This window comes from Salvelinus namaycush, unplaced genomic scaffold (genome assembly GCF_016432855.1).
Source record: "Salvelinus namaycush isolate Seneca unplaced genomic scaffold, SaNama_1.0 Scaffold973, whole genome shotgun sequence".
Taxonomy (NCBI): Eukaryota; Metazoa; Chordata; class Actinopteri; order Salmoniformes; family Salmonidae; genus Salvelinus; species Salvelinus namaycush.
The window spans coordinates 31,823-58,269 of record NW_024061723.1 but is presented as its reverse complement, the minus strand read 5'-3'; the positions used below and the strand labels follow the sequence as shown (position 1 = coordinate 58,269).

General features: G+C 43.9%; 1 protein-coding gene across 1 annotated transcript; it reads right to left on the bottom strand.

The window, feature by feature from the left end:
* Positions 1–1,801: 1,801 nt before the first annotated feature.
* LOC120043602 (plasminogen-like) lies at positions 1,802–25,187 on the bottom strand. Its single transcript, XM_038988165.1, has 33 exons — positions 25,077–25,187; positions 23,757–23,892; positions 23,558–23,664; positions 22,979–23,093; positions 22,707–22,846; positions 20,567–20,729; positions 20,230–20,425; positions 19,142–19,305; positions 18,876–19,000; positions 17,712–17,874; positions 17,446–17,570; positions 16,282–16,444; positions 16,016–16,140; positions 14,852–15,014; positions 14,586–14,710; positions 13,423–13,585; positions 13,157–13,281; positions 11,993–12,155; positions 11,727–11,851; positions 10,560–10,722; positions 10,294–10,418; positions 9,130–9,292; positions 8,864–8,988; positions 7,701–7,863; positions 7,435–7,559; positions 4,057–4,205; positions 3,720–3,813; positions 3,437–3,578; positions 3,234–3,308; positions 2,876–3,016; positions 2,678–2,784; positions 2,373–2,518; positions 1,802–2,222 (listed from the first exon to the last, which is right to left on the bottom strand). Exons 1-33 carry the CDS (start codon positions 25,120–25,122, stop codon positions 2,058–2,060), a joined length of 4,515 nt encoding a protein of 1,504 aa, XP_038844093.1. The 5' UTR covers positions 25,123–25,187; the 3' UTR covers positions 1,802–2,057.
* Positions 25,188–26,447: the final 1,260 nt, after the last annotated feature.

Genomic DNA, 26,447 nt, shown 5'->3' with positions numbered 1-26,447 from the left:
GTTTCTGGGGGCGATAAAATAGCTTCAAGGAATAATGTACAGACAAAGGTATGGTAGGATGTGAATACAGTGGAGGTAAACCTAGGTAATGAGTGATGATGAGAGAGATATTGTCTCTAGAAACATCATTGAAACCAGGTGATGTCATCGCATATGTGGGTGGTGGAACTGAAAGGTTGGATATATAGTGAGCAGGGCTAGAGGCTCTACAGTGAAATAAGCCAATAAACACTAACCAGAACAGCAATGGACAAGGCATATTTACATTAAGGAGAGGCATGCTTAATCGAGTGATCATAAGGGTCCAGTGAGTAGAGGTTGGTTGGGGTCACGGCGATCCAGACAGCTGGCCGGGTAGCTGGCTATCGGTAGCAAGATAACATAGGATGGAGGTCTGTTTTTTTTTTTTTTTTTTTTTTGTCACCTCGTTCGTTTCCGTCGGTAGATTACTGGGGTTCCGTGTGGTAGAGGGGATCGATCCAATTGGCAAAATAGATATAGTGACCCAAGAAAAAAAAAAAGAAAAAAAATTGTCCGGTATACTTATTTAGATAGCAGCCGATAAGACAGCTAATAATTAGCAGATGGGTATTCAGAAACGTCGCAATGGAAAAGCCTGTTGAAACCACCTCGGACAATTACGTCGGCAGACCAGTCGTGATGGATCGGCGGGGCTCCGTGTCGGCAATAAAGGGTCCAGTCCAATTGGCAAAAGAGGTATTGTAGCCCAAGAATTCGCTCTCTAACAGGTTACTTCTGGGTCATGGGTCAAGACATTTGTGGCCCGCATAGGCCGGTTGGGCATCACCATGGCTTTTGAGATGGTGATGTTTGTGAACAGTGAATTATACCACACCGCTGTCAGGTAAGTGTAACCAGGGGGACATACAAAACGAAGAGGTAGCATCTCAAAATGGAGAACTAATAACTAAGATAGGACAAAATGTATGGAAATTGCTTGGAAATACTACAATTGTTTCTTTCTTCAGGAACCTCGTTGTGTTGTGTCAGTGTGCTCCACTGTGTGACATCGGAGGCATCGTGGCCCTGTTCCTTCTCTACAGACTGGCTGCCATCTGGCTGGAGCTGCCACTCATCATCTTCGGTACATGATTAAAACACGAATTAACCTGTTATAAGATGCTTATACACCTGAGTCGATTGCTGGGTGAAACTCAATGTGTTCATATGTTGTGTTGTACGTACCACATAGGGGCGATAGCGTTCATAGCTGGAGGCCAGAGGTGTTCCACTTCCTGAGACCATTGATGACATTGAGTTCCCAAACAGGTGAGAGTATTTCAACATTGTTCAAACTAAACTAAGTTGCATTGTAGAAAGTTATATGGGGAATATTAATGAATTTACATATTCCATTGGTGATCAGAAACAAAAAAAAACACCTGAAGAGTCAACAGCTGACAAATCTCTTGCCCACTAACATGACAACCAACACAGAATCCACAATCATCTGATTGGTCTTCCTCCTATACCGTATTTATGAATCTATGTAGCATAGCCTATATCCCACAATATGTTTGTTGCATTTGTTGTTTCCAAAAACATGATGTGAATCCTATTGTTTTGTTGTTGCGATATTGGTATTTAAATATATGTATCACTATACATACCGGACAATCTCCTCATTAAAGTATGTGTTTTGAGAGAAACTTTTCTCATTCTTAAATTGCAACTGTTTCAAGTTATCCCAAATGTTAATATACCCCAGTTTTGTTAAAGTTATATACTTTTATTTTTGACTGACCTGACATAACTTAATAAAGATGTTTCCCATTCAAGATCCCAATTGCACACAATGTCAGCTGTTTTATTTAATTTTTTTAACATGTGGCCGAACACCATTGCTGTCTTCCAGGCTAGAACATATTTGCATTGCTTAACAATTGAATTATTTTGTTTTCTTAACAAAAATAATGATCCTTGCAATTTCTGACAAAATCACTTACCACAAGTATTTAATTTGTACTTTCAATTCTTAACAAAACTAGATTTGTGGCTCAAATTACACATTTCCTCAGATTATGGAGAGTAGGGTGTTAAGAATGAATCTTCATCTGACTGTTAATCCAATCCGTAAACTTTGATACTCTGGCGTACACCCCTGGCTTCAAGGCGTTGGCACAGCCCAGACCCCAGGATGTCACTCCCTGGAGGACAAAGCTGTTCTGGGCATGACACACCAGAGGGCCACCACTGTCACCCTGGAAGAGGTCAAAAACATAATCACCACCATTATCATCATCACTCTAAAACAGTTACGTTTAAAATCACTGTGGAAACTGCAGTTTACAACCAACCACACAGTCCTCACTGATATTGAATGACTACTAGTTGTTGCTGAGCATGTATACCTGACAGCTGTCTGTTCCCCCTTCAATGTTCCCAGCACACATCTCATGGTCCTTGACTCTGTTGTTCAGGTAGGCAGGACGATTACACACTTTATTTTCTATAACAGGGAAGCCCGTCTCCTTGAGGATCCCATCTCCACCAGTTCCTACAAACACAAAGATCAATGTTTCATGTCAGAAAATATAGAAAATAATTGCTACATTTGCAACAACAAAGTAATGGAGTCCTGAACAGAAGAATTACTTAATTCTGTCTAATGTTATGAGAAATCACAAGGGTAAAAAAACATGCATGACTCTTGAACCTTGTGTCTCTCCCCATCCTGTCACATAGCACTCTGTTCCAGGTGGTACCACGTAATCCTTCTCGGGTAAGCATGCTGGTAAAACCTTGTCATTTATGAGTGCAGGGCTGCAACCAATCACACAAGTGTTTTTACAGCCTCTGACTTCCAAACAGCAAGACAAATGTGATACATTTGATAGAGTTTTTCTGGCCTCACGTTTCTAGCTTCAGCAGTGCAATGTCTGTCCTGTCAGGTCCCAGGATCAGTTTCTCCAGATTACGCTCCTGCTTGGTCGCTTCATTTCCTCTCTCTGTGTGGGTTCCCATGAACACCTTGTAGGCAGATGGCCTCTTTGATCTGATACGCACAAACATAGAAAGACAAACTTTTATTTAATCCATAATAAGGGCCTCACAGTAAACATTACTAAAAAGTAATGCTCTTCTTCTGTTGTGTAAGAGGCTATCACTCAGCCCCTACTACACAGTATATGTACAGCTGCTCTTCTTGTTGGTATACATTTATTGAGTAATAAACCTCAAGACAACTGAGTTAATACGGGCTGTTCTCTCACCTCTCCAGGCAGTGGGCAGCGGTGAGGACCCATTGAGGGGCGATCAGAGTTCCCCCACAGAAATGAACACCAGTGCTTTAGGAGGACAGACAGAAGAGTGAAGAAGTTAGTTCTCCAAGAGATATATTGTTTTATCTGTCTGGATGGAAATATCAATGCATTAATACAATTCATGAAAGGGAATGGGATGCTATCCTCCATACTTGGTCCTCAGGCTGATCTGCCAGGGCCATGAGTGGGGTTTGGACACACAGCCTCCAACGATGCGATACAATTTGATTTGATTTGATTTGCGACCAAAACACCTCTTGGGTTTTGTAACCGGCTGCCCACATTTCAAGCCAGCTGAAGAGCAAAAAGAGAGTTTTATTTGTGCATTCTACCATGTAGACAGTAACCAAATTGATCTGGATGTAACACGTTTGTTTCAGCACAGCCATATGTATAATGATTAACAGAAACTGTATCTCAATGTAGGCCACATACCGCATTCTGGGATTTGGCAGTAGTCCCATTTTTTGCTTCTGTCTGTGGTGTAGCACCATGGTCCATTCACGTCATTGTCAGGGTTTCTGCAATTCTAACAGTGAAAAAAGACGCTGAATTAATTGAAGTACATCTTCCTAAATGTCTCCTCTATCATATGCAGTACTTCCACAGTATTGTTTGACATTATTTAAAGGCCCAATGCAGCTGTTCTTATCTCAATATCAAATAATTTCTGGGTAACAATTAAGTACCTTACTGTGATTGTTTTCAATTAAAATGGTCAAAAAGGGCCTTTAAATACAGTACATCTAGCAAGAAAATGCCATGGACTTACGTTGGACTCCAGGCCTTTGTCAGGGTGGGATTCAGGGTTGAAACTGGCATGCTGATGGGGGCTTTGGGAGCTCCACCTCTGACATGTGACACCCAACATGGTCATAGAAGCAGGACCCCTGTATGTCCCCCCATTGCCCACCTTGCAATCTGAACGTCAACAGAAAACGATATCAGTATATAATATAATCAATTGCTCCCCTGAACATTGACAATGTAGGATGAATATATTAAAGAGGGATGTGTCTGATTTTATCAAAACTTGTCACACCTGTCAATTAACTGGTAAACCTAATAAAGCTATTAAGCCGGTACCATTGTTTCCTATTCCTGTACTCAGCCAACCTTTTGAGTATCTGATTATTGACTGTGTGGGTCCTCTGCCTCGTTCTAAAAAGGGTAGTAGTTACCTGTTCACTGTGATGTGTCAGACCACTAGGTTTCCTGCTGCCTATCCTCTCCGATCTATCACGACTAAGTCTGTGTTAAAAGCTTTGACTCAGTTTCTCTCAATGTTTGGAATCCCTAAGGTCATTCAGAGTGATCAAGGATCTAATTTCACCTCTAATCTGTTTGGTCAGGTTCTTCAACAGCTCCATATTAAACACAATTTGTCTAGCGCCTATCACGCACAAAGTCAAGGAGCACTGGAACGTTTCCATCAAACACTTAAGTCTTTGTTGAGAGCTTATTGTACTGAGATGGATAATGATTGGGAGGAAGGGTTGCCTTGGTTACTGTTAGCCGCTAGGGAGGTTTCACAGGAGAGCATGGGTTTCAGTCCAAATGACCTTGTGTTTGGACATAGGGTGTTCTCCAGGATGACTGGAAGTCTCCCGAGCCTCTTCAGTCCCTGTTATCGTATGTGTGTGATTTCCGGCGACGCCTGTACGCCGCTGGTGAAATGGCTAAAGAGAATTTATTATCTTCACAGGAGAGGATGAAGGGTATATTTGATCGCCGAACTGAGCCTCGTCAGTTTAGTGCGGGTGACCAGGTTCTTGCTCTGCTGCCAATTGTGGGTTCTCCTTTTCAAGCCAAGTTTCAAGGTCCATATACAGTGGTGCGCCAGTACACTGAGCAAAATTACCTAGTTGCCACTCCAGAACGGAGAAAAGCACACCAGCTGTGCCATGTAAATTTGTTAAAACCCTATTATGCACGTTCCTCTGAGACTGAACAGTGGGAGTCTACAGAGGACGGTAAACCTGTTCTTTTGGCTGATACCGTTGTTTTCTTTGGTTCTTGTCATGCTAGATCTGTGCATGAGGAGGAAGATGTGCCTGGTCCTGACGATTGTATATTGCAGGGTAGATTGTCTAAAATATCCATTGTCTCTGAATTTTTCAGTCTTCTCACTCACCTACCTGTTGATGGGAGGAAAGAGATGGTTGGTCTGATTCGGAGATTTCCAGGTCTATTTTCTGATACACCTACACGTACAAACTTAATAGAACATGATATTGACGTTGGAGATGCTGACCCCATTCGTCAGCGGTTCTATAGAGTTTCTTTAGAGAAACTGCGTTGTCTGGATGCTGAGGTCAGATACATGCTAGAGAGTAAGATAGCAGAGCCTTCTTTCTCCAGTTGGGCTTCTCCCTGTATCTTGGTCAGTAAACCGGATGGAACAAACCGATTTTGTACGGACTACCGTAAGGTAAACAGTGTCACAAAGCCAGATTCATTTCCTCTTCCTCGGATGGAGGACTGCGTTGATCAAGTCGGAGCAGCTAGGTTTGTGAGCAAATTTGACCTGTTAAAAGGCTATTGGCAGGTGCCACTGACGACTAGGGCACGTGAAATCTCTGCCTTTATTACACCCTTTGGACTGTACTCGTATTCGGTTATGAGTTTCGGTCTGCGTAATGCACCTGCCACTTTTCAGCGACTTATGAACAGGGTTGTCGCCGGTTTGACCGGGTGCGCTGTTTATTTGGATGATGTAGTGATATATGCAGATACTTGGGAAGAACATCTGTCCCGTATTCAAGCCTTGTTCGAACGTCTGGCTGCGGGTCGCCTCACGATCAATCTGGCTAAATGTGAGTTTGCTCAGGCGACCGTTACATACCTTGGAAAGGTGGTTGGGCAGGGTGAGGTGCGGCCTGTTCGGGCTAAAGTGGTAGCTATTGATGCTTTTCCACCACCAACTACTAAAAAGGAACTGATGCGTTTCTTGACAGATATGCTGAAAGCTAAGGCTGTTTACGTTTGGTCTACTCGTTGTCAACACGCTTTTGAAGATGCAAAGAGGTTGCTTACCTCAACTCCGGTGCTGGCTGCTCCTCGTGTGGATTTGTCATTTACCTTGCAGGTGGATGCTAGTCAGGTGGGAGCAGGTGCAGTTTTGCTGCAAGCAGATGTGTCTGGGGTTGAGAGGCCTGTTAGTTTCTTTTCCAAAAAGTTTAACGATTATCAGTTGAACTATTCGGTTATTGAAAAAGAAGCGCTAGCACTCATCTGGACGCTACAACACTTCGAAGTGTATGTCGGGTCGGGGGTAGTACCTATTGTGGTCGCACCGACCATAACCCTCTCACTTTTTTGAGGTCCATGATGTGTCCGAACCAGAGGATAATGAGATGGTGCTTATTTTTACAATCATTCCATCTCGATGTGCGGCACATCCGGGGGACTGAAAACGTGATTGCTGATGCGCTCTCTCGTGCGCCCTGTTCCTAAATGGTTACGTGACTGACCATTGTTTCGTATTGTCATGTTCTCTCTGTCCTGTCTGTTCCCTCATGGTCTTTTCTTCTTTCCTCTTAAATGTTGCTTCCTGTGCGACGGTTGCTGAGGTCTGGGGAGGAGGTTGGCTGGGGCAAGGCTGGTATGTTGTTCCGGGGTCCTTGTTGGTCCCCGGTTTTATGGGGGGGGGATGTGACGACCCTCCCACTCTGTCTGCCGTATTCTCTCTTTGTTCTTGTTTCCTTATTAGGATGCCGGTGGGCGGAGTTGGGAGGGTCGTCAGGTACATGGGAAACACCTGGGCCCTGTGTCTGGGCCCCACTTCCCCATTCATGGAGGAGATTCTCTCCATTCAGACACAGACAGATTTTGGTTGTGGCCTGGTTGTGGTTATTTGGTTGTTTGTGTTGGCACCCTTCAACACCCCTACTTATCACATGTATACACGCAAACACTCCTACACTACTGACTACTGACTACTGACTACACACACACCATTGTTAATTGTATTTACTTTACCTTAGTTAATAAATATAGTTTGTTATTCCTTATCTCCATGTGGTCTCCCTTTTGTTACGGGCTATGAGCCGGTTCGTGACAGCTTCTTTACTACAAAATAAATCCAATGCATTCACATCATCATCATCATCATCATCATCATCATCATCACACGACAGTGTAAAGTGACCTGGTCCAGGAACGTCTCCACAGCTAGGCACCTTGCAGTACTCCCAACGTGTCTCTGGGTCTGTAGTGTAGCACCAGGGCATCCTCTCATTGTCTGGGTTCCTGCAGTAGTTCAGGTCCAGGCCGCTGACAGGAACCCAAACAACCACTCATATTGGTTAAGTCACAGTCAGTCTGTATCTTCAAGACATTAAAACACAGACAAATGCAATGCTCTGCTCTTGTTTGAGTAAAAACAAGTTGCCCAATCTCGTGGGTTGATCTTACTTGGATGGGTAGTTGTCTGGAGTTCTGTTGTGCTTTTGGGGCGTCTGAGCTGCCCAGGCCTGACAGGCTTTCCCAGACGTTGTCACGGCAACAGTTCCCCTGTAGGCAACGCCGTCGCCTGTGCTACAGGTGAGCTCCTCCACCACCGTGGGAGGCTCAGAAGCTACGGGAGAGGGAGAGAGATGGGAGAGTGAGGAAAACTCCCTGGGCGTTAGTGAACTCATATTTGAATTATTTTTATGTGAAAGAGCAGGGGGTCATGGGGAGGGTCCTGCTTTTGCTCCATAAATGAGGCACTGTGCTTTTACCAGTATTTCCAGCATTATCCTGCAAGTGTTGCTGCAGGTAGAAAATCCTAGGAAATATTCTGTAATTGACACAAGCTGTCTTCAAACAATCAATCAACGTCTGGTTGTGATCGTGTGTTCGGGCGGGGTATCACCTGAGCCAGGAAAGGCGTAGCTTTGCGAATCTTGATCGCACAAAACCTATTATTTGGCAAGGGAATACTATTTGTAGATCAGTCGTTCTACACCTTATTTTGCTCAAGCTGATCTTCTCCAACAGACTCGGAAGTTGTAGCTACAAATTGATCAATTAGGGGCAATTAAAGGGGAGGAGAGTCAATGAAACCAAACATGGAAGTACAGTCTATATAAAAGTACAGTAAATGGAAAGACCAGAATATAGTGTGTAAATATCCTGCTGGGACACTCGCTGCATATGACAATAATATACACTGAGTATACCAAACATTAGGAACACCTTCCTAATACTGAGTCTGGGCATGGACTTTACAAGGTGTCAAGTATTCCACAGGGATGTTGGCCCATGTTGACTCCAATACTTCTCACAGTTGTGTCAAGTTGGCTGGATGTCCTTTGGGTGGTGGACCATTCTTGATACACATGGGAAACTGTTGAGCGTGAAAAACACAGCAGCGTTGCAGTTCTTGACACAAACCGGTGTGCCTGGCAGCTAATACCATACCCTGTTCAAAGGCACTTAAATATTTAGTCTTGCCAATTCACCCTCTGAATGGCACATATACACAATTCATGTCTCAAAAAGTAGCCTAAAACATTAGGCTTCTTTACTACAAAATAAATCCAATGCATTCACATCATCATCATCATCATCATCACACGACAGTGTAAAGTGACCTGGTCCAGGAACGTCTCCACAGCTAGGCACCTTGCAGTACTCCCAACGTGTCTCTGGGTCTGTAGTGTAGCACCAGGGCATCCTCTCATTGTCTGGGTTCCTGCAGTAGTTCAGGTCCAGGCCTCTGACAGGAACACAAACAACCACTCATATTGGTTAAGTCACAGTCAGTCTGTATCTTCAAGACATTAAAACACAGACAAATGCAATGCTCTGCTCTTGTTTGAGTAAAAACAAGTTGCCCAATCTCGTGGGTTGATCTTACTTGGATGGGTAGTTGTCTGGAGTTCTGTTGTGCTTTTGGGGCGTCTGAGCTGCCCAGGCCTGACAGGCTTTCCCAGATGTTGTCACGGCAACAGTTCCCCTGTAGGCAACGCCGTCGCCTGTGCTACAGGTGAGCTCCTCCACCACCGTGGGAGGCTTAGAAGCTACGGGAGAGGGAGAGAGATGGGAGAGTGAGGAAAACTCCCTGGGCGTTAGTGAACTCATATTTGAATTATTTTTATGTGAAAGAGCAGGGGGTCATGGGGAGGGTCCTGCTTTTTGCTCCATAAATGAGGCACTGTGCTTTTACCAGTATTTCCAGCATTATCCTGCAAGTGTTGCTGCAGGTAGAAAATCCTAGGAAATATTCTGTAATTGACACAAGCTGTCTTCAAACAATCAATCAACGTCTGGTTGTGATCGTGTGTTCGGGCGGGGTATCACCTGAGCCAGGAAAGGCGTAGCTTTGCGAATCTTGATCGCACAAAACCTATTATTTGGCAAGGGAATACTATTTGTAGATCAGTCGTTCTACACCTTATTTTGCTCAAGCTGATCTTCTCCAACAGACTCGGAAGTTGTAGCTACAAATTGATCAATTAGGGGCAATTAAAGGGGAGGAGAGTCAATGAAACCAAACATGGAAGTACAGTCTATATAAAAGTACAGTAAATGGAAAGACCAGAATATAGTGTGTAAATATCCTGCTGGGACACTCGCTGCATATGACAATAATATACACTGAGTATACCAAACATTAGGAACACCTTCCTAATACTGAGTCTGGGCATGGACTTTACAAGGTGTCAAGTATTCCACAGGGATGTTGGCCCATGTTGACTCCAATACTTCTCACAGTTGTGTCAAGTTGGCTGGATGTCCTTTGGGTGGTGGACCATTCTTGATACACATGGGAAACTGTTGAGCGTGAAAAACACAGCAGCGTTGCAGTTCTTGACACAAACCGGTGTGCCTGGCAGCTAATACCATACCCTGTTCAAAGGCACTTAAATATTTAGTCTTGCCAATTCACCCTCTGAATGGCACATATACACAATTCATGTCTCAAAAAGTAGCCTAAAACATTAGGCTTCTTTACTACAAAATAAATCCAATGCATTCACATCATCATCATCATCATCATCACACGACAGTGTAAAGTGACCTGGTCCAGGAACGTCTCCACAGCTAGGCACCTTGCAGTACTCCCAACGTGTCTCTGGGTCTGTAGTGTAGCACCAGGGCATCCTCTCATTGTCTGGGTTCCTGCAGTAGTTCAGGTCCAGGCCTCTGACAGGAACACAAACAACCACTCATATTGGTTAAGTCACAGTCAGTCTGTATCTTCAAGACATTAAAACACAGACAAATGCAATGCTCTGCTCTTGTTTGAGTAAAAACAAGTTGCCCAATCTCGTGGGTTGATCTTACTTGGATGGGTAGTTGTCTGGAGTTCTGTTGTGCTTTTGGGGCGTCTGAGCTGCCCAGGCCTGACAGGCTTTCCCAGACATTGTCACGGCAACAGTTCCCCTGTAGGCAACGCCGTCGCCTGTGCTACAGGTGAGCTCCTCCACCACCGTGGGAGGCTTAGAAGCTACGGGAGAGGGAGAGAGATGGGAGAGTGAGGAAAACTCCCTGGGCGTTAGTGAACTCATATTTGAATTATTTTTATGTGAAAGAGCAGGGGGTCATGGGGAGGGTCCTGCTTTTTGCTCCATAAATGAGGCACTGTGCTTTTACCAGTATTTTCAGCATTATCCTGCAAGTGTTGCTGCAGGTAGAAAATCCTAGGAAATATTCTGTAATTGACACAAGCTGTCTTCAAACAATCAATCAACGTCTGGTTGTGATCGTGTGTTCGGGCGGGGTATCACCTGAGCCAGGAAAGGCGTAGCTTTGCGAATCTTGATCGCACAAAACCTATTATTTGGCAAGGGAATACTATTTGTAGATCAGTCGTTCTACACCTTATTTTGCTCAAGCTGATCTTCTCCAACAGACTCGGAAGTTGTAGCTACAAATTGATCAATTAGGGGCAATTAAAGGGGAGGAGAGTCAATGAAACCAAACATGGAAGTACAGTCTATATAAAAGTACAGTAAATGGAAAGACCAGAATATAGTGTGTAAATATCCTGCTGGGACACTCGCTGCATATGACAATAATATACACTGAGTATACCAAACATTAGGAACACCTTCCTAATACTGAGTCTGGGCATGGACTTTACAAGGTGTCAAGTATTCCACAGGGATGTTGGCCCATGTTGACTCCAATACTTCTCACAGTTGTGTCAAGTTGGCTGGATGTCCTTTGGGTGGTGGACCATTCTTGATACACATGGGAAACTGTTGAGCGTGAAAAACACAGCAGCGTTGCAGTTCTTGACACAAACCGGTGTGCCTGGCAGCTAATACCATACCCTGTTCAAAGGCACTTAAATATTTAGTCTTGCCAATTCACCCTCTGAATGGCACATATACACAATTCATGTCTCAAAAAGTAGCCTAAAACATTAGGCTTCTTTACTACAAAATAAATCCAATGCATTCACATCATCATCATCATCATCATCATCACACGACAGTGTAAAGTGACCTGGTCCAGGAACGTCTCCACAGCTAGGCACCTTGCAGTACTCCCAACGTGTCTCTGGGTCTGTAGTGTAGCACCAGGGCATCCTCTCATTGTCTGGGTTCCTGCAGTAGTTCAGGTCCAGGCCGCTGACAGGAACACAAACAACCACTCATATTGGTTAAGTCACAGTCAGTCTGTATCTTCAAGACATTAAAACACAGACAAATGCAATGCTCTGCTCTTGTTTGAGTAAAAACAAGTTGCCCAATCTCGTGGGTTGATCTTACTTGGATGGGTAGTTGTCTGGAGTTCTGTTGTGCTTTTGGGGCGTCTGAGCTGCCCAGGCCTGACAGGCTTTCCCAGACGTTGTCACGGCAACAGTTCCCCTGTAGGCAACGCCGTCGCCTGTGCTACAGGTGAGCTCCTCCACCACCGTGGGAGGCTTAGAAGCTACGGGAGAGGGAGAGAGATGGGAGAGTGAGGAAAACTCCCTGGGCGTTAGTGAACTCATATTTGAATTATTTTTATGTGAAAGAGCAGGGGGTCATGGGGAGGGTCCTGCTTTTTGCTCCATAAATGAGGCACTGTGCTTTTACCAGTATTTCCAGCATTATCCTGCAAGTGTTGCTGCAGGTAGAAAATCCTAGGAAATATTCTGTAATTGACACAAGCTGTCTTCAAACAATCAATCAACGTCTGGTTGTGATCGTGTGTTCGGGCGGGGTATCACCTGAGCCAGGAAAGGCGTAGCTTTGCGAATCTTGATCGCACAAAACCTATTATTTGGCAAGGGAATACTATTTGTAGATCAGTCGTTCTACACCTTATTTTGCTCAAGCTGATCTTCTCCAACAGACTCGGAAGTTGTAGCTACAAATTGATCAATTAGGGGCAATTAAAGGGGAGGAGAGTCAATGAAACCAAACATGGAAGTACAGTCTATATAAAAGTACAGTAAATGGAAAGACCAGAATATAGTGTGTAAATATCCTGCTGGGACACTCGCTGCATATGACAATAATATACACTGAGTATACCAAACATTAGGAACACCTTCCTAATACTGAGTCTGGGCATGGACTTTACAAGGTGTCAAGTATTCCACAGGGATGTTGGCCCATGTTGACTCCAATACTTCTCACAGTTGTGTCAAGTTGGCTGGATGTCCTTTGGGTGGTGGACCATTCTTGATACACATGGGAAACTGTTGAGCGTGAAAAACACAGCAGCGTTGCAGTTCTTGACACAAACCGGTGTGCCTGGCAGCTAATACCATACCCTGTTCAAAGGCACTTAAATATTTAGTCTTGCCAATTCACCCTCTGAATGGCACATATACACAATTCATGTCTCAAAAAGTAGCCTAAAACATTAGGCTTCTTTACTACAAAATAAATCCAATGCATTCACATCATCATCATCATCATCATCACACGACAGTGTAAAGTGACCTGGTCCAGGAACGTCTCCACAGCTAGGCACCTTGCAGTACTCCCAACGTGTCTCTGGGTCTGTAGTGTAGCACCAGGGCATCCTCTCATTGTCTGGGTTCCTGCAGTAGTTCAGGTCCAGGCCTCTGACAGGAACACAAACAACCACTCATATTGGTTAAGTCACAGTCAGTCTGTATCTTCAAGACATTAAAACACAGACAAATGCAATGCTCTGCTCTTGTTTGAGTAAAAACAAGTTGCCCAATCTCGTGGGTTGATCTTACTTGGATGGGTAGTTGTCTGGAGTTCTGTTGTGCTTTTGGGGCGTCTGAGCTGCCCAGGCCTGACAGGCTTTCCCAGACGTTGTCACGGCAACAGTTCCCCTGTAGGCAACGCCGTCGCCTGTGCTACAGGTGAGCTCCTCCACCACCGTGGGAGGCTTAGAAGCTACGGGAGAGGGAGAGAGATGGGAGAGTGAGGAAAACTCCCTGGGCGTTAGTGAACTCATATTTGAATTATTTTTATGTGAAAGAGCAGGGGGTCATGGGGAGGGTCCTGCTTTTTGCTCCATAAATGAGGCACTGTGCTTTTACCAGTATTTCCAGCATTATCCTGCAAGTGTTGCTGCAGGTAGAAAATCCTAGGAAATATTCTGTAATTGACACAAGCTGTCTTCAAACAATCAATCAACGTCTGGTTGTGATCGTGTGTTCGGGCGGGGTATCACCTGAGCCAGGAAAGGCGTAGCTTTGCGAATCTTGATCGCACAAAACCTATTATTTGGCAAGGGAATACTATTTGTAGATCAGTCGTTCTACACCTTATTTTGCTCAAGCTGATCTTCTCCAACAGACTCGGAAGTTGTAGCTACAAATTGGTCAATTAGGGGCAATTAAAGGGAGGAGAGTCAATGAAACCAAACATGGAAGTACAGTCTATATAAAAGTACAGTAAATGGAAAGACCAGAATATAGTGTGTAAATATCCTGCTGGGACACTCGCTGCATATGACAATAATATACACTGAGTATACCAAACATTAGGAACACCTTCCTAATACTGAGTCTGGGCATGGACTTTACAAGGTGTCAAGTATTCCACAGGGATGTTGGCCCATGTTGACTCCAATACTTCTCACAGTTGTGTCAAGTTGGCTGGATGTCCTTTGGGTGGTGGACCATTCTTGATACACATGGGAAACTGTTGAGCGTGAAAAACACAGCAGCGTTGCAGTTCTTGACACAAACCGGTGCGCCTGGCAGCTAATACCATACCCTGTTCAAAGGCACTTAAATATTTAGTCTTGCCAATTCACCCTCTGAATGGCACATATACACAATTCATGTCTCAAAAAGTAGCCTAAAACATTAGGCTTCTTTACTACAAAATAAATCCAATGCATTCACATCATCATCATCATCATCATCACACGACAGTGTAAAGTGACCTGGTCCAGGAACGTCTCCACAGCTAGGCACCTTGCAGTACTCCCAACGTGTCTCTGGGTCTGTAGTGTAGCACCAGGGCATCCTCTCATTGTCTGGGTTCCTGCAGTAGTTCAGGTCCAGGCCGCTGACAGGAACACAAACAACCACTCATATTGGTTAAGTCACAGTCAGTCTGTATCTTCAAGACATTAAAACACAGACAAATGCAATGCTCTGCTCTTGTTTGAGTAAAAACAAGTTGCCCAATCTCGTGGGTTGATCTTACTTGGATGGGTAGTTGTCTGGAGTTCTGTTGTGCTTTTGGGGCGTCTGAGCTGCCCAGGCCTGACAGGCTTTCCCAGACGTTGTCACGGCAACAGTTCCCCTGTAGGCAACGCCGTCGCCTGTGCTACAGGTGAGCTCCTCCACCACCGTGGGAGGCTTAGAAGCTACGGGAGAGGGAGAGAGATGGGAGAGTGAGGAAAACTCCCTGGGCGTTAGTGAACTCATATTTGAATTATTTTTATGTGAAAGAGCAGGGGGTCATGGGGAGGGTCCTGCTTTTTGCTCCATAAATGAGGCACTGTGCTTTTACCAGTATTTCCAGCATTATCCTGCAAGTGTTGCTGCAGGTAGAAAATCCTAGGAAATATTCTGTAATTGACACAAGCTGTCTTCAAACAATCAATCAACGTCTGGTTGTGATCGTGTGTTCGGGCGGGGTATCACCTGAGCCAGGAAAGGCGTAGCTTTGCGAATCTTGATCGCACAAAACCTATTATTTGGCAAGGGAATACTATTTGTAGATCAGTCGTTCTACACCTTATTTTGCTCAAGCTGATCTTCTCCAACAGACTCGGAAGTTGTAGCTACAAATTGGTCAATTAGGGGCAATTAAAGGGGAGGAGAGTCAATGAAACCAAACATGGAAGTACAGTCTATATAAAAGTACAGTAAATGGAAAGACCAGAATATAGTGTGTAAATATCCTGCTGGGACACTCGCTGCATATGACAATAATATACACTGAGTATACCAAACATTAGGAACACCTTCCTAATACTGAGTCTGGGCATGGACTTTACAAGGTGTCAAGTATTCCACAGGGATGTTGGCCCATGTTGACTCCAATACTTCTCACAGTTGTGTCAAGTTGGCTGGATGTCCTTTGGGTGGTGGACCATTCTTGATACACATGGGAAACTGTTGAGCGTGAAAAACACAGCAGCGTTGCAGTTCTTGACACAAACCGGTGTGCCTGGCAGCTAATACCATACCCTGTTCAAAGGCACTTAAATATTTAGTCTTGCCAATTCACCCTCTGAATGGCACATATACACAATTCATGTCTCAAAAAGTAGCCTAAAACATTAGGCTTCTTTACTACAAAATAAATCCAATGCATTCACATCATCATCATCATCATCATCACACGACAGTGTAAAGTGACCTGGTCCAGGAACGTCTCCACAGCTAGGCACCTTGCAGTACTCCCAACGTGTCTCTGGGTCTGTAGTGTAGCACCAGGGCATCCTCTCATTGTCTGGGTTCCTGCAGTAGTTCAGGTCCAGGCCGCTGACAGGAACACAAACAACCACTCATATTGGTTAAGTCACAGTCAGTCTGTATCTTCAAGACATTAAAACACAGACAAATGCAATGCTCTGCTCTTGTTTGAGTAAAAACAAGTTGCCCAATCTCGTGGGTTGATCTTACTTGGATGGGTAGTTGTCTGGAGTTCTGTTGTGCTTTTGGGGCGTCTGAGCTGCCCAGGCCTGACAGGCTTTCCCAGACGTTGTCACGGCAACAGTTCCCCTGTAGGCAACGCCGTCGCCTGTGCTACAGGTGAGCTCCTCCACCACCGTGGGAGGCTTAGAAGCTACGGGAGAGGGAGAGAGATGGGAGAGTGAGGAAAACTCCCTGGGCGTTAGTGAACTCATATTTGAATTATTTTTATGTGAAAGAGCAGGGGGTCATGGGGAGGGTCCTGCTTTTTGCTCCATAAATGAGGCACTGTGCTTTTACCAGTATTTCCAGCATTATCCTGCAAGTGTTGCTGCAGGTAGAAAATCCTAGGAAATATTCTGTAATTGACACAAGCTGTCTTCAAACAATCAATCAACGTCTGGTTGTGATCGTGTGTTCGGGCGGGGTATCACCTGAGCCAGGAAAGGCGTAGCTTTGCGAATCTTGATCGCACAAAACCTATTATTTGGCAAGGGAATACTATTTGTAGATCAGTCGTTCTACACCTTATTTTGCTCAAGCTGATCTTCTCCAACAGACTCGGAAGTTGTAGCTACAAATTGGTCAATTAGGGGCAATTAAAGGGGAGAGTCAATGAAACCAAACATGCAAGTACAGTCTATATAAAAGTACAGTAAATGGAAAGACCAGAATATAGTGTGTAAATATCCTGCTGGGACACTCGCTGCATATGACAATAATATACACTGAGTATACCAAACATTAGGAACACCTTCCTAATACTGAGTCTGGGCATGGACTTTACAAGGTGTCAAGTATTCCACAGGGATGTTGGCCCATGTTGACTCCAATACTTCTCACAGTTGTGCCAAGTTGGCTGGATGTCCTTTGGGTGGTGGACCACTCTTGATACACATGGGAAACTGTTGAGCGTGAAAAACACAGCAGCGTTGCAGTTCTTGACACAAACCGGTGCGCCTGGCAGCTAATACCATACCCTGTTCAAAGGCACTTAAATATTTAGTCTTGCCAATTCACCCTCTGAATGGCACATATACACAATTCATGTCTCAAAAAGTAGCCTAAAACATTAGGCTTCTTTACTACAAAATAAATCCAATGCATTCACATCATCATCATCATCATCATCATCACACGACAGTGTAAAGTGACCTGGTCCAGGAACGTCTCCACAGCTAGGCACCTTGCAGTACTCCCAACGTGTCTCTGGGTCTGTAGTGTAGCACCAGGGCATCCTCTCATTGTCTGGGTTCCTGCAGTAGTTCAGGGTCAGGCCGCTGACAGGAACACAAACAACCACTCATATTGGTTAAGTCACAGTCAGTCTGTATCTTCAAGACATTAAAACACAGACAAATGCAATGCTCTGCTCTTGTTTAAGTAAAAACAAGTTGCCCAATCTCGTGGGTTGATCTTACTTGGATGGGTAGTTGTCTGGAGTTCTGTTGTGCTTTTGGGGCGTCTGAGCTGCCCAGGCCTGACAGGCTTTCCCAGACGTTGTCACGGCAACAGTTCCCCTGTAGGCAACGCCGTCGCCTGTGCTACAGGTGAGCTCCTCCACCACCGTGGGAGGCTTAGAAGCTACGGGAGAGGGAGAGAGATGGGAGAGTGAGGAAAACTCCCTGGGCGTTAGTGAACTCATATTTGAATTATTTTTATGTGAAAGAGCAGGGGGTCATGGGGAGGGTCCTGCTTTTTGCTCCATAAATGAGGCACTGTGCTTTTACCAGTATTTCCAGCATTATCCTGCAAGTGTTGCTGCAGGTAGAAAATCCTAGGAAATATTCTGTAATTGACACAAGCTGTCTTCAAACAATCAATCAACGTCTGGTTGTGATCGTGTGTTCGGGCGGGGTATCACCTGAGCCAGGAAAGGCGTAGCTTTGCGAATCTTGATCGCACAAAACCTATTATTTGGCAAGGGAATACTATTTGTAGATCAGTCGTTCTACACCTCATTTTGCTCAAGCTGATCTTCTCCAACAGACTCGGAAGTTGTAGCTACAAATTGGTCAATTAGGGGCAATTAAAGGGGAGGAGAGTCAATGAAACCAAACATGGAAGTACAGTCTATATAAAAGTACAGTAAATGGAAAGACCAGAATATAGTGTGTAAATATCCTGCTGGGACACTCGCTGCATATGACAATAATATACACTGAGTATACCAAACATTAGGAACACCTTCCTAATACTGAGTCTGGGCATGGACTTTACAAGGTGTCAAGTATTCCACAGGGATGTTGGCCCATGTTGACTCCAATACTTCTCACAGTTGTGTCAAGTTGGCTGGATGTCCTTTGGGTGGTGGACCACTCTTGATACACATGGGAAACTGTTGAGCGTGAAAAACACAGCAGCGTTGCAGTTCTTGACACAAACCGGTGCGCCTGGCAGCTAATACCATACCCTGTTCAAAGGCACTTAAATATTTAGTCTTGCCAATTCACCCTCTGAATGGCACATATACACAATTCATGTCTCAAAAAGTAGCCTAAAACATTAGGCTTCTTTACTACAAAATAAATCCAATGCATTCACATCATCATCATCATCATCATCACACGACAGTGTAAAGTGACCTGGTCCAGGAACGTCTCCACAGCTAGGCACCTTGCAGTACTCCCAACGTGTCTCTGGGTCTGTAGTGTAGCACCAGGGCATCCTCTCATTGTCTGGGTTCCTGCAGTAGTTCAGGGTCAGGCCGCTGACAGGAACACAAACAACCACTCATATTGGTTAAGTCACAGTCAGTCTGTATCTTCAAGACATTAAAACACAGACAAATGCAATGCTCTGCTCTTGTTTGAGTAAAAACAAGTTGCCCAATCTCGTGGGTTGATCTTACTTGGATGGGTAGTTGTCTGGAGTTCTGTTGTGCTTTTGGGGCGTCTGAGCTGCCCAGGCCTGACAGGCTTTCCCAGACGTTGTCACGGCAACAGTTCCCCTGTAGGCAACGCCGTCGCCTGTGCTACAGGTGAGCTCCTCCACCACCGTGGGAGGCTTCAGAAGCTACGGGAGAGGGAGAGAGATGGGAGAGTGAGGAAAACTCCCTGGGCGTTAGTGAACTCATATTTGAATTATTTTTATGTGAAAGAGCAGGGGGTCATGGGGAGGGTCCTGCTTTTTGCTCCATAAATGAGGCACTGTGCTTTTACCAGTATTTCCAGCATTATCCTGCAAGTGTTGCTGCAGGTAGAAAATCCTAGGAAATATTCTGTAATTGACACAAGCTGTCTTCAAACAATCAATCAACGTCTGGTTGTGATCGTGTGTTCGGGCGGGGTATCACCTGAGCCAGGAAAGGCGTAGCTTTGCGAATCTTGATCGCACAAAACCTATTATTTGGCAAGGGAATACTATTTGTAGATCAGTCGTTCTACACCTTATTTTGCTCAAGCTGATCTTCTCCAACAGACTCGGAAGTTGTAGCTACAAATTGGTCAATTAGGGGCAATTAAAGGGGAGAGTCAATGAAACCAAACATGGAAGTACAGTCTATATAAAAGTACAGTAAATGGAAAGACCAGAATATAGTGTGTAAATATCCTGCTGGGACACTCGCTGCATATGACAATAATATACACTGAGTATACCAAACATTAGGAACACCTTCCTAATACTGAGTCTGGGCATGGACTTTACAAGGTGTCAAGTATTCCACAGGGATGTTGGCCCATGTTGACTCCAATACTTCTCACAGTTGTGTCAAGTTGGCTGGATGTCCTTTGGGTGGTGGACCATTCTTGATACACATGGGAAACTGTTGAGCGTGAAAAACACAGCAGCGTTGCAGTTCCTGACACAAACCGGTGTGCCTGGCAGCTAATACCATACCCTGTTCAAAGGCACTTAAATATTTAGTCTTGCCAATTCACCCTCTGAATGGCACATATACACAATTCATGTCTCAAAAAGTAGCCTAAAACATTAGGCTTCTTTACTACAAAATAAATCCAATGCATTCACATCATCATCATCATCATCACACGACAGTGTAAAGTGACCTGGTCCAGGAACGTCTCCACAGCTAGGCACCTTGCAGTACTCCCAACGTGTCTCTGGGTCTGTAGTGTAGCACCAGGGCATCCTCTCATTGTCTGGGTTCCTGCAGTAGTTCAGGGTCAGGCCGCTGACAGGAACACAAACAACCACTCATATTGGTTAAGTCACAGTCAGTCTGTATCTTCAAGACATTAAAACACAGACAAATGCAATGCTCTGCTCTTGTTTAAGTAAAAACAAGTTGCCCAATCTCGTGGGTTGATCTTACTTGGATGGGTAGTTGTCTGGAGTTCTGTTGTGCTTTTGGGGCGTCTGAGCTGCCCAGGCCTGACAGGCTTTCCCAGACGTTGTCACGGCAACAGTTCCCCTGTAGGCAACGCCGTCGCCTGTGCTACAGGTGAGCTCCTCCACCACCGTGGGAGGCTTAGAAGCTACGGGAGAGGGAGAGAGATGGGAGAGTGAGGAAAACTCCCTGGGCGTTAGTGAACTCATATTTGAATTATTTTTATGTGAAAGAGCAGGGGGTGATGGGGAGGGTCCTGCTTTTTGCTCCATAAATGAGGCACTGTGCTTTTACCAGTATTTCCAGCATTATCCTGCAAGTGTTGCTGCAGGTAGAAAATCCTAGGAAATATTCTGTAATTGACACAAGCTGTCTTCAAACAATCAATCAACGTCTGGTTGTGATCGTGTGTTCGGGCGGGGTATCACCTGAGCCAGGAAAGGCGTAGCTTTGCGAATCTTGATCGCACAAAACCTATTATTTGGCAAGGGAATACTATTTGTAGATCAGTCGTTCTACACCTTATTTTGCTCAAGCTGATCTTCTCCAACAGACTCGGAAGTTGTAGCTACAAATTGGTCAATTAGGGGCAATTAAAGGGGAGAGTCAATGAAACCAAACATGGAAGTACAGTCTATATAAAAGTACAGTAAATGGAAAGACCAGAATATAGTGTGTAAATATCCTGCTGGGACACTCGCTGCATATGACAATAATATACACTGAGTATACCAAACATTAGGAACACCTTCCTAATACTGAGTCTGGGCATGGACTTTACAAGGTGTCAAGTATTCCACAGGGATGTTGGCCCATGTTGATGTAACGGATGTGAAATGGCTAGCTAGTTAGCGGGTACGCGCTAGTAGCATTTCAATCAGTTACGTCACTTGCTCTGAGACTTTAAGTAGGGTTGCCCCTTGCTCTGCAAGGGCCGCGGCCTTTGTGGAGCGATGGGTAACGATGCTTCGTGGGCAACCGTTGTTGATGTGTGCAGAGGGTCCCTGGTTCGCGCCCGTGTCGGGGCGAGGGGACGGTTTAAAGTTATACTGTTACATTGATGCTGTTGACCCGGATCACTGGTTGCTGCGGAAAAGGAGGAGGTTGAAAGGGGGGTGAGTGTAACGGATGTGAAATGGCTAGCTAGTTAGCGGGTACGCGCTAGTAGCATTTCAATCAGTTACGTCACTTGCTCTGAGACTTTAAGTAGGGTTGCCCCTTGCTCTGCAAGGGCCGCGGCCTTTGTGGAGCGATGGGTAACGATGCTTCGTGGGCGACCGTTGTTGATGTGTGCAGAGGGTCCCTGGTTCGCGCCCGTGTCGGGGCGAGGGGACGACGTAAAGTTATACTGTTACATTGACTCCAATACTTCTCACAGTTGTGCCAAGTTGGCTGGATGTCCTTTGGGTGGTGGACCATTCTTGATACACATGGGAAACTGTTGAGCGTGAAAAACACAGCAGCGTTGCAGTTCTTGACACAAACCGGTGCGCCTGGCAGCTAATACCATACCCTGTTCAAAGGCACTTAAATATTTAGTCTTGCCAATTCACCCTCTGAATGGCACATATACACAATTTATGTCTCAAAAAGTAGCCTAAAAACATTAGGCTTCTTTACTACAAACGAAAATGTTTGAAATCAAGAAATAGAAAAGCATCTCCATAATAACGGAGAAATTCACTGACACAAATTCACTGACACAACAGCACTTTAGAAATAAAACACTTCCAAATTACACCTACTGTATTAACAAAGTGATGTTATGATGAGGAAAAGTGACTAAAAAAGCGAGTCAACTATTTGTTTAAAGATATATACTCTGAATTGTCTCTATAGCAGAGCCCTTTTTGTTTCTTAGTAGGACTCTTTTGGGTTCCATGTATAACCCTCTGTGGAAAGGGTTCTACATGGAACCTAAAAGGGATCTACCTGGAACCAAAAAAAAGTGGTTCTTCAAAGGGTTCTCCTATGGGGACAGCCAAAGAACCCTTTTAGGTTCTAGATAGCACTTTTGTTTCTAAGAGTGTAATCTGCTTTTGGGATTTTAACTTTTATACCAACATGACATCAGCTATTTGATCATCTTATTGGCAGTGGGGAAATAACAAGATATTAAGGGTACCGCTGCAGTCCTGGACGTTGCAGGTCTCCCACCTGGTCTCAGGGTCTTTGGTGTAGCACCAGGGTCCTTTGCTGTCGCCATCTGGGTTTCTACAGAAGTTGGACTCCAGGTCGGCATTGGGGTGTGTTGAAGGGGTCATGCTGTGGGAATGATTCTGTGAATTTACTTCTGCTGCAAAGAAATCTAACCTCACAAGTTGCTTGTAGTCAATAATATGTAAATAAAATACTTTATAGGAATATGAGAAATATTGTAGGTGTGTGTGAGCATACTTGGGGTTATGGGGGTATTTTGATGCCCATCTCTGGCATGTCTTCCCTGATTTTGTTTTGGACTTAGTTCCTCTGTAGTCCATACCGATTCCATTCACACACTCCATCAAGTACACTATAAAGACATAGAATAGCATGTCTCAACAGTAGTAGGTGGGTGGCTTGGTTAATAATCTTTGAGATTTTATTAGGCAAGTTCAGCAATGCACTAAACACCCCTCTTGGGTAATCAAAAAGCATCATCAGGCCTTTACTATCTGAGACGTTGTCATATATGGTCAGTATGTATTTGATATACCGTATGTACCTCCCACTGAAGGACTGATTGGACTGGGTTGTTTAGATAATCTGCATCACCTCTTCTGTTTGCTTACAGACACAGTCCAAACCTCTTACTGGACTCTCCACAGAGGTCAGCTAAATATTAACCGAAAATAATGTTGACTAATACAATCACATGAAACTCACAGTCCTACATTTAGATTCGAAAATGTGTAATCCATTATGCATTAATGATGATAGGAAGCCCTTTCAGGCCTAGCTACTTATCGAGAAAATTTAAAAAACTTTAGGACTTGCCTTTCTTTTCGTAGAGAGCTGTGCTGGTTCTTCTCAGAACATGCTCTGTTTTGGTGTTTGCTGGTATTGTCAAACATTCTTGATCCTTTTCAATGTATATAAAGGACCTGCCAAGAAACATTCAGAATGAAATCTGACTATGTAACTCATGTGTAAATCATTATCACTGTTCATGTAATGGCCATAAGCCTTAAGTTACCTGCAAGTGAAAGCTGTTTCAGCGTTACACTTGATGGCACATTCTAGGACCGTGCCTACTGAGTACTCCCTCTTCAATATAGACATAATCCGGGCGCCCTCTGTTTTTGCATATTCATCCAGGACACCCGCACTGACTAAATAGACAAACAGATAAGAAATAATGAGTAAGACTGAATTTGCTTACAATAGCTCTGTGATGCAAAGCTAAAACTCAATGGTTTCAGGGCTAAACTGCTGTTAAAGACCACTATAGAATGGAGGTTGCAACATGAAGGTATATTGACAGATTAGCCATTTGTGGAGTGGACATACACCACAGACAAAAAAACAAGTTATTTCAAAACCATTTACAACTAAGAGAAATACATAGAAATGTTTGTGTAATGAACAGTGTTTTAACACAACATTGTTCCTATTACTCTTAAATACAGTGCAAAAAGTATTTACTCATTCTTCCACAGTAGCCTACTTATACTACAGCAGTAAATCTAGACCAATAAGGCACGAGAGGTTGTGGTATATGGCCAATATACCACAGCTAAGGGCTGTTCTTATGCACGACGCATTGCGGAGTGCCTGGACACAGCCCTTAGCCGTGGTATATTTGCCATAATCCACAAACCCCAGAGGTGCCTTACTGCTATTATGAACTGGTTACCAACGTAATTAGAGCAGTACAAATAAATGTTTTGTCATACCCGTGGTATACGTCTGATATACCACGGCTGTCAGCCAATCAGCATTCAGGGGTCGAACCACCCAGTTTATGAATAGTAATTAAACTGGTTGTGGTAGAATATGTACACATAGGATATACAGTATAAATGATGAGGGTGGCAGGTAGCCTAGCGTTTAAGAGGGTTGGACCAGTAACTGAAAAGTTGCTGGTTCGAATCCCTGAGCCGACGAGGTGAAAACTCTGCCGATGTGCACTTGAGCAAGGCACTTAACCTTAATTGCTCCTGTAAGTCGCTCCGTATAGCCAATCAGTATTCAGGACTCGAACCCCCCAGTTTATAAAGGCTAATAATGAGTTACAATACACTGTACAGTAGGCCGATCTGCGAGATTAATTACATAGTAAGAAGAAGAATACAGTTTTAAGGTTTGACAGAAGATAATCTTACAAAATTATTAGATTAAAGAACTAAGCACACCTGAAGTAAATTCATAAGCACAGGAACTTAGCAAAAAACTTCCGTGTACAGATAGAACTCATTTGTGAATAAATGTTCAATTTGCAAGTATAAACACTGTGTGGGAGTCCTTCAGTTCACTTCAATTTAAAATGTGTAAAATGATGCCAGCTGTATCTTACCTGCAGAGAAAAGGACGCCTAGCAACACTGCTTTGTACAGGTCCATGATGCGGCACTGTCAAGCAGTGCATACAAACTCACCAGTGGGATACGTTTTGTGTCGTTTAAGCCATGTCAGTGAGACAAATAGATAGATTTCACTCATCAGTCAATCATTGGCCTAACAAGCACATGGAGCAGAGGTCAGGCTCTGTTTGTCAATTGGCTTTTATTCCATTCACATACATAGTACTGTCATGATGTACAGTAGGCTACAGCTCCTTTCAGCCTAACTGATGGTGAAATCTTTCATCCATAACTAATTTTTATACTGTATGAGGGATTTGTATTCTAATCAATGATGTTGTGTCACTCTGTATGTACAGCCACATCTCAAAACCCCTATTAGAAATCAAAGGCAGAGGTAGAAGTGTTTAGTGACATGTTTTAGTGCAACAATCAATAGGTTTATGCAATAAATTAAAGAATATTCAAATGTTTCAGGTGTTTTGTTTCAGAGCATTTCATTTTGATAACAAATTATCTGTGTATACTAGTTCTGTGTAAAATCGATATTGGTGGTTAATTATCAGCTAATAGAGACCAATGTCCTCTTTTGCAAACAGAACTTTACCAAACAACCTACTTTTGTAATTGAGTAATTCCCTGAATCGCCTCATTTCAGGTCCTTGCTATTCTTTTTGCAAAAATTACTGTAACGGCTCCCTCTCATTCATTCATTTTGCCTCAGATATGAGAGACAGGGAAGGTGAGCTGAGAGGGGTAATTATAGGTATATAATGATACCATACTATTAGTTGTAGGAATTGTATTTCACATTAGGCCTATTCTCCCTCTCAGGCAAACCTGTTCTTCCTCGATTAGGGTTCATTTTGGGATACACGTCACCTCGGCGGGAAGTGGGAACGACATTACATGGCTGCATGACAGATAGATACATCAATATTTTTGACTGCATCTGCATGTTAGAAAAAACTATCGTTGTTGGCTAATAGCCAATGTCAGATAGCCTACCTTATTTGGCCATCTTAGAAGAATTCATATCAGAAAAAACTTCTGAAACTTTTACCGCCGAAAGTGCCATTGTTTGGCGCCATACTACAGGATTCATTCAACCGCTACTCCTTTGCAGTAAAGTTCTTGACTATATGCTTCTAGAGACAATGTATGCCTAGCCCTCCATAGCCATTAGCCTACATTTCTCAGTATACATTACTATTGTATACGACCTTTTAAACGAATGAGTAATTTGTTAATTTAATGGTAGGCTAAACAAAACAACTCATATTTTCTCTCCTTGGAGGTTGATGTTTACAGTAACAGTAACCACTGGCGACGGATAAAACATGAGTGTAGCTTACTCTTGGGAGA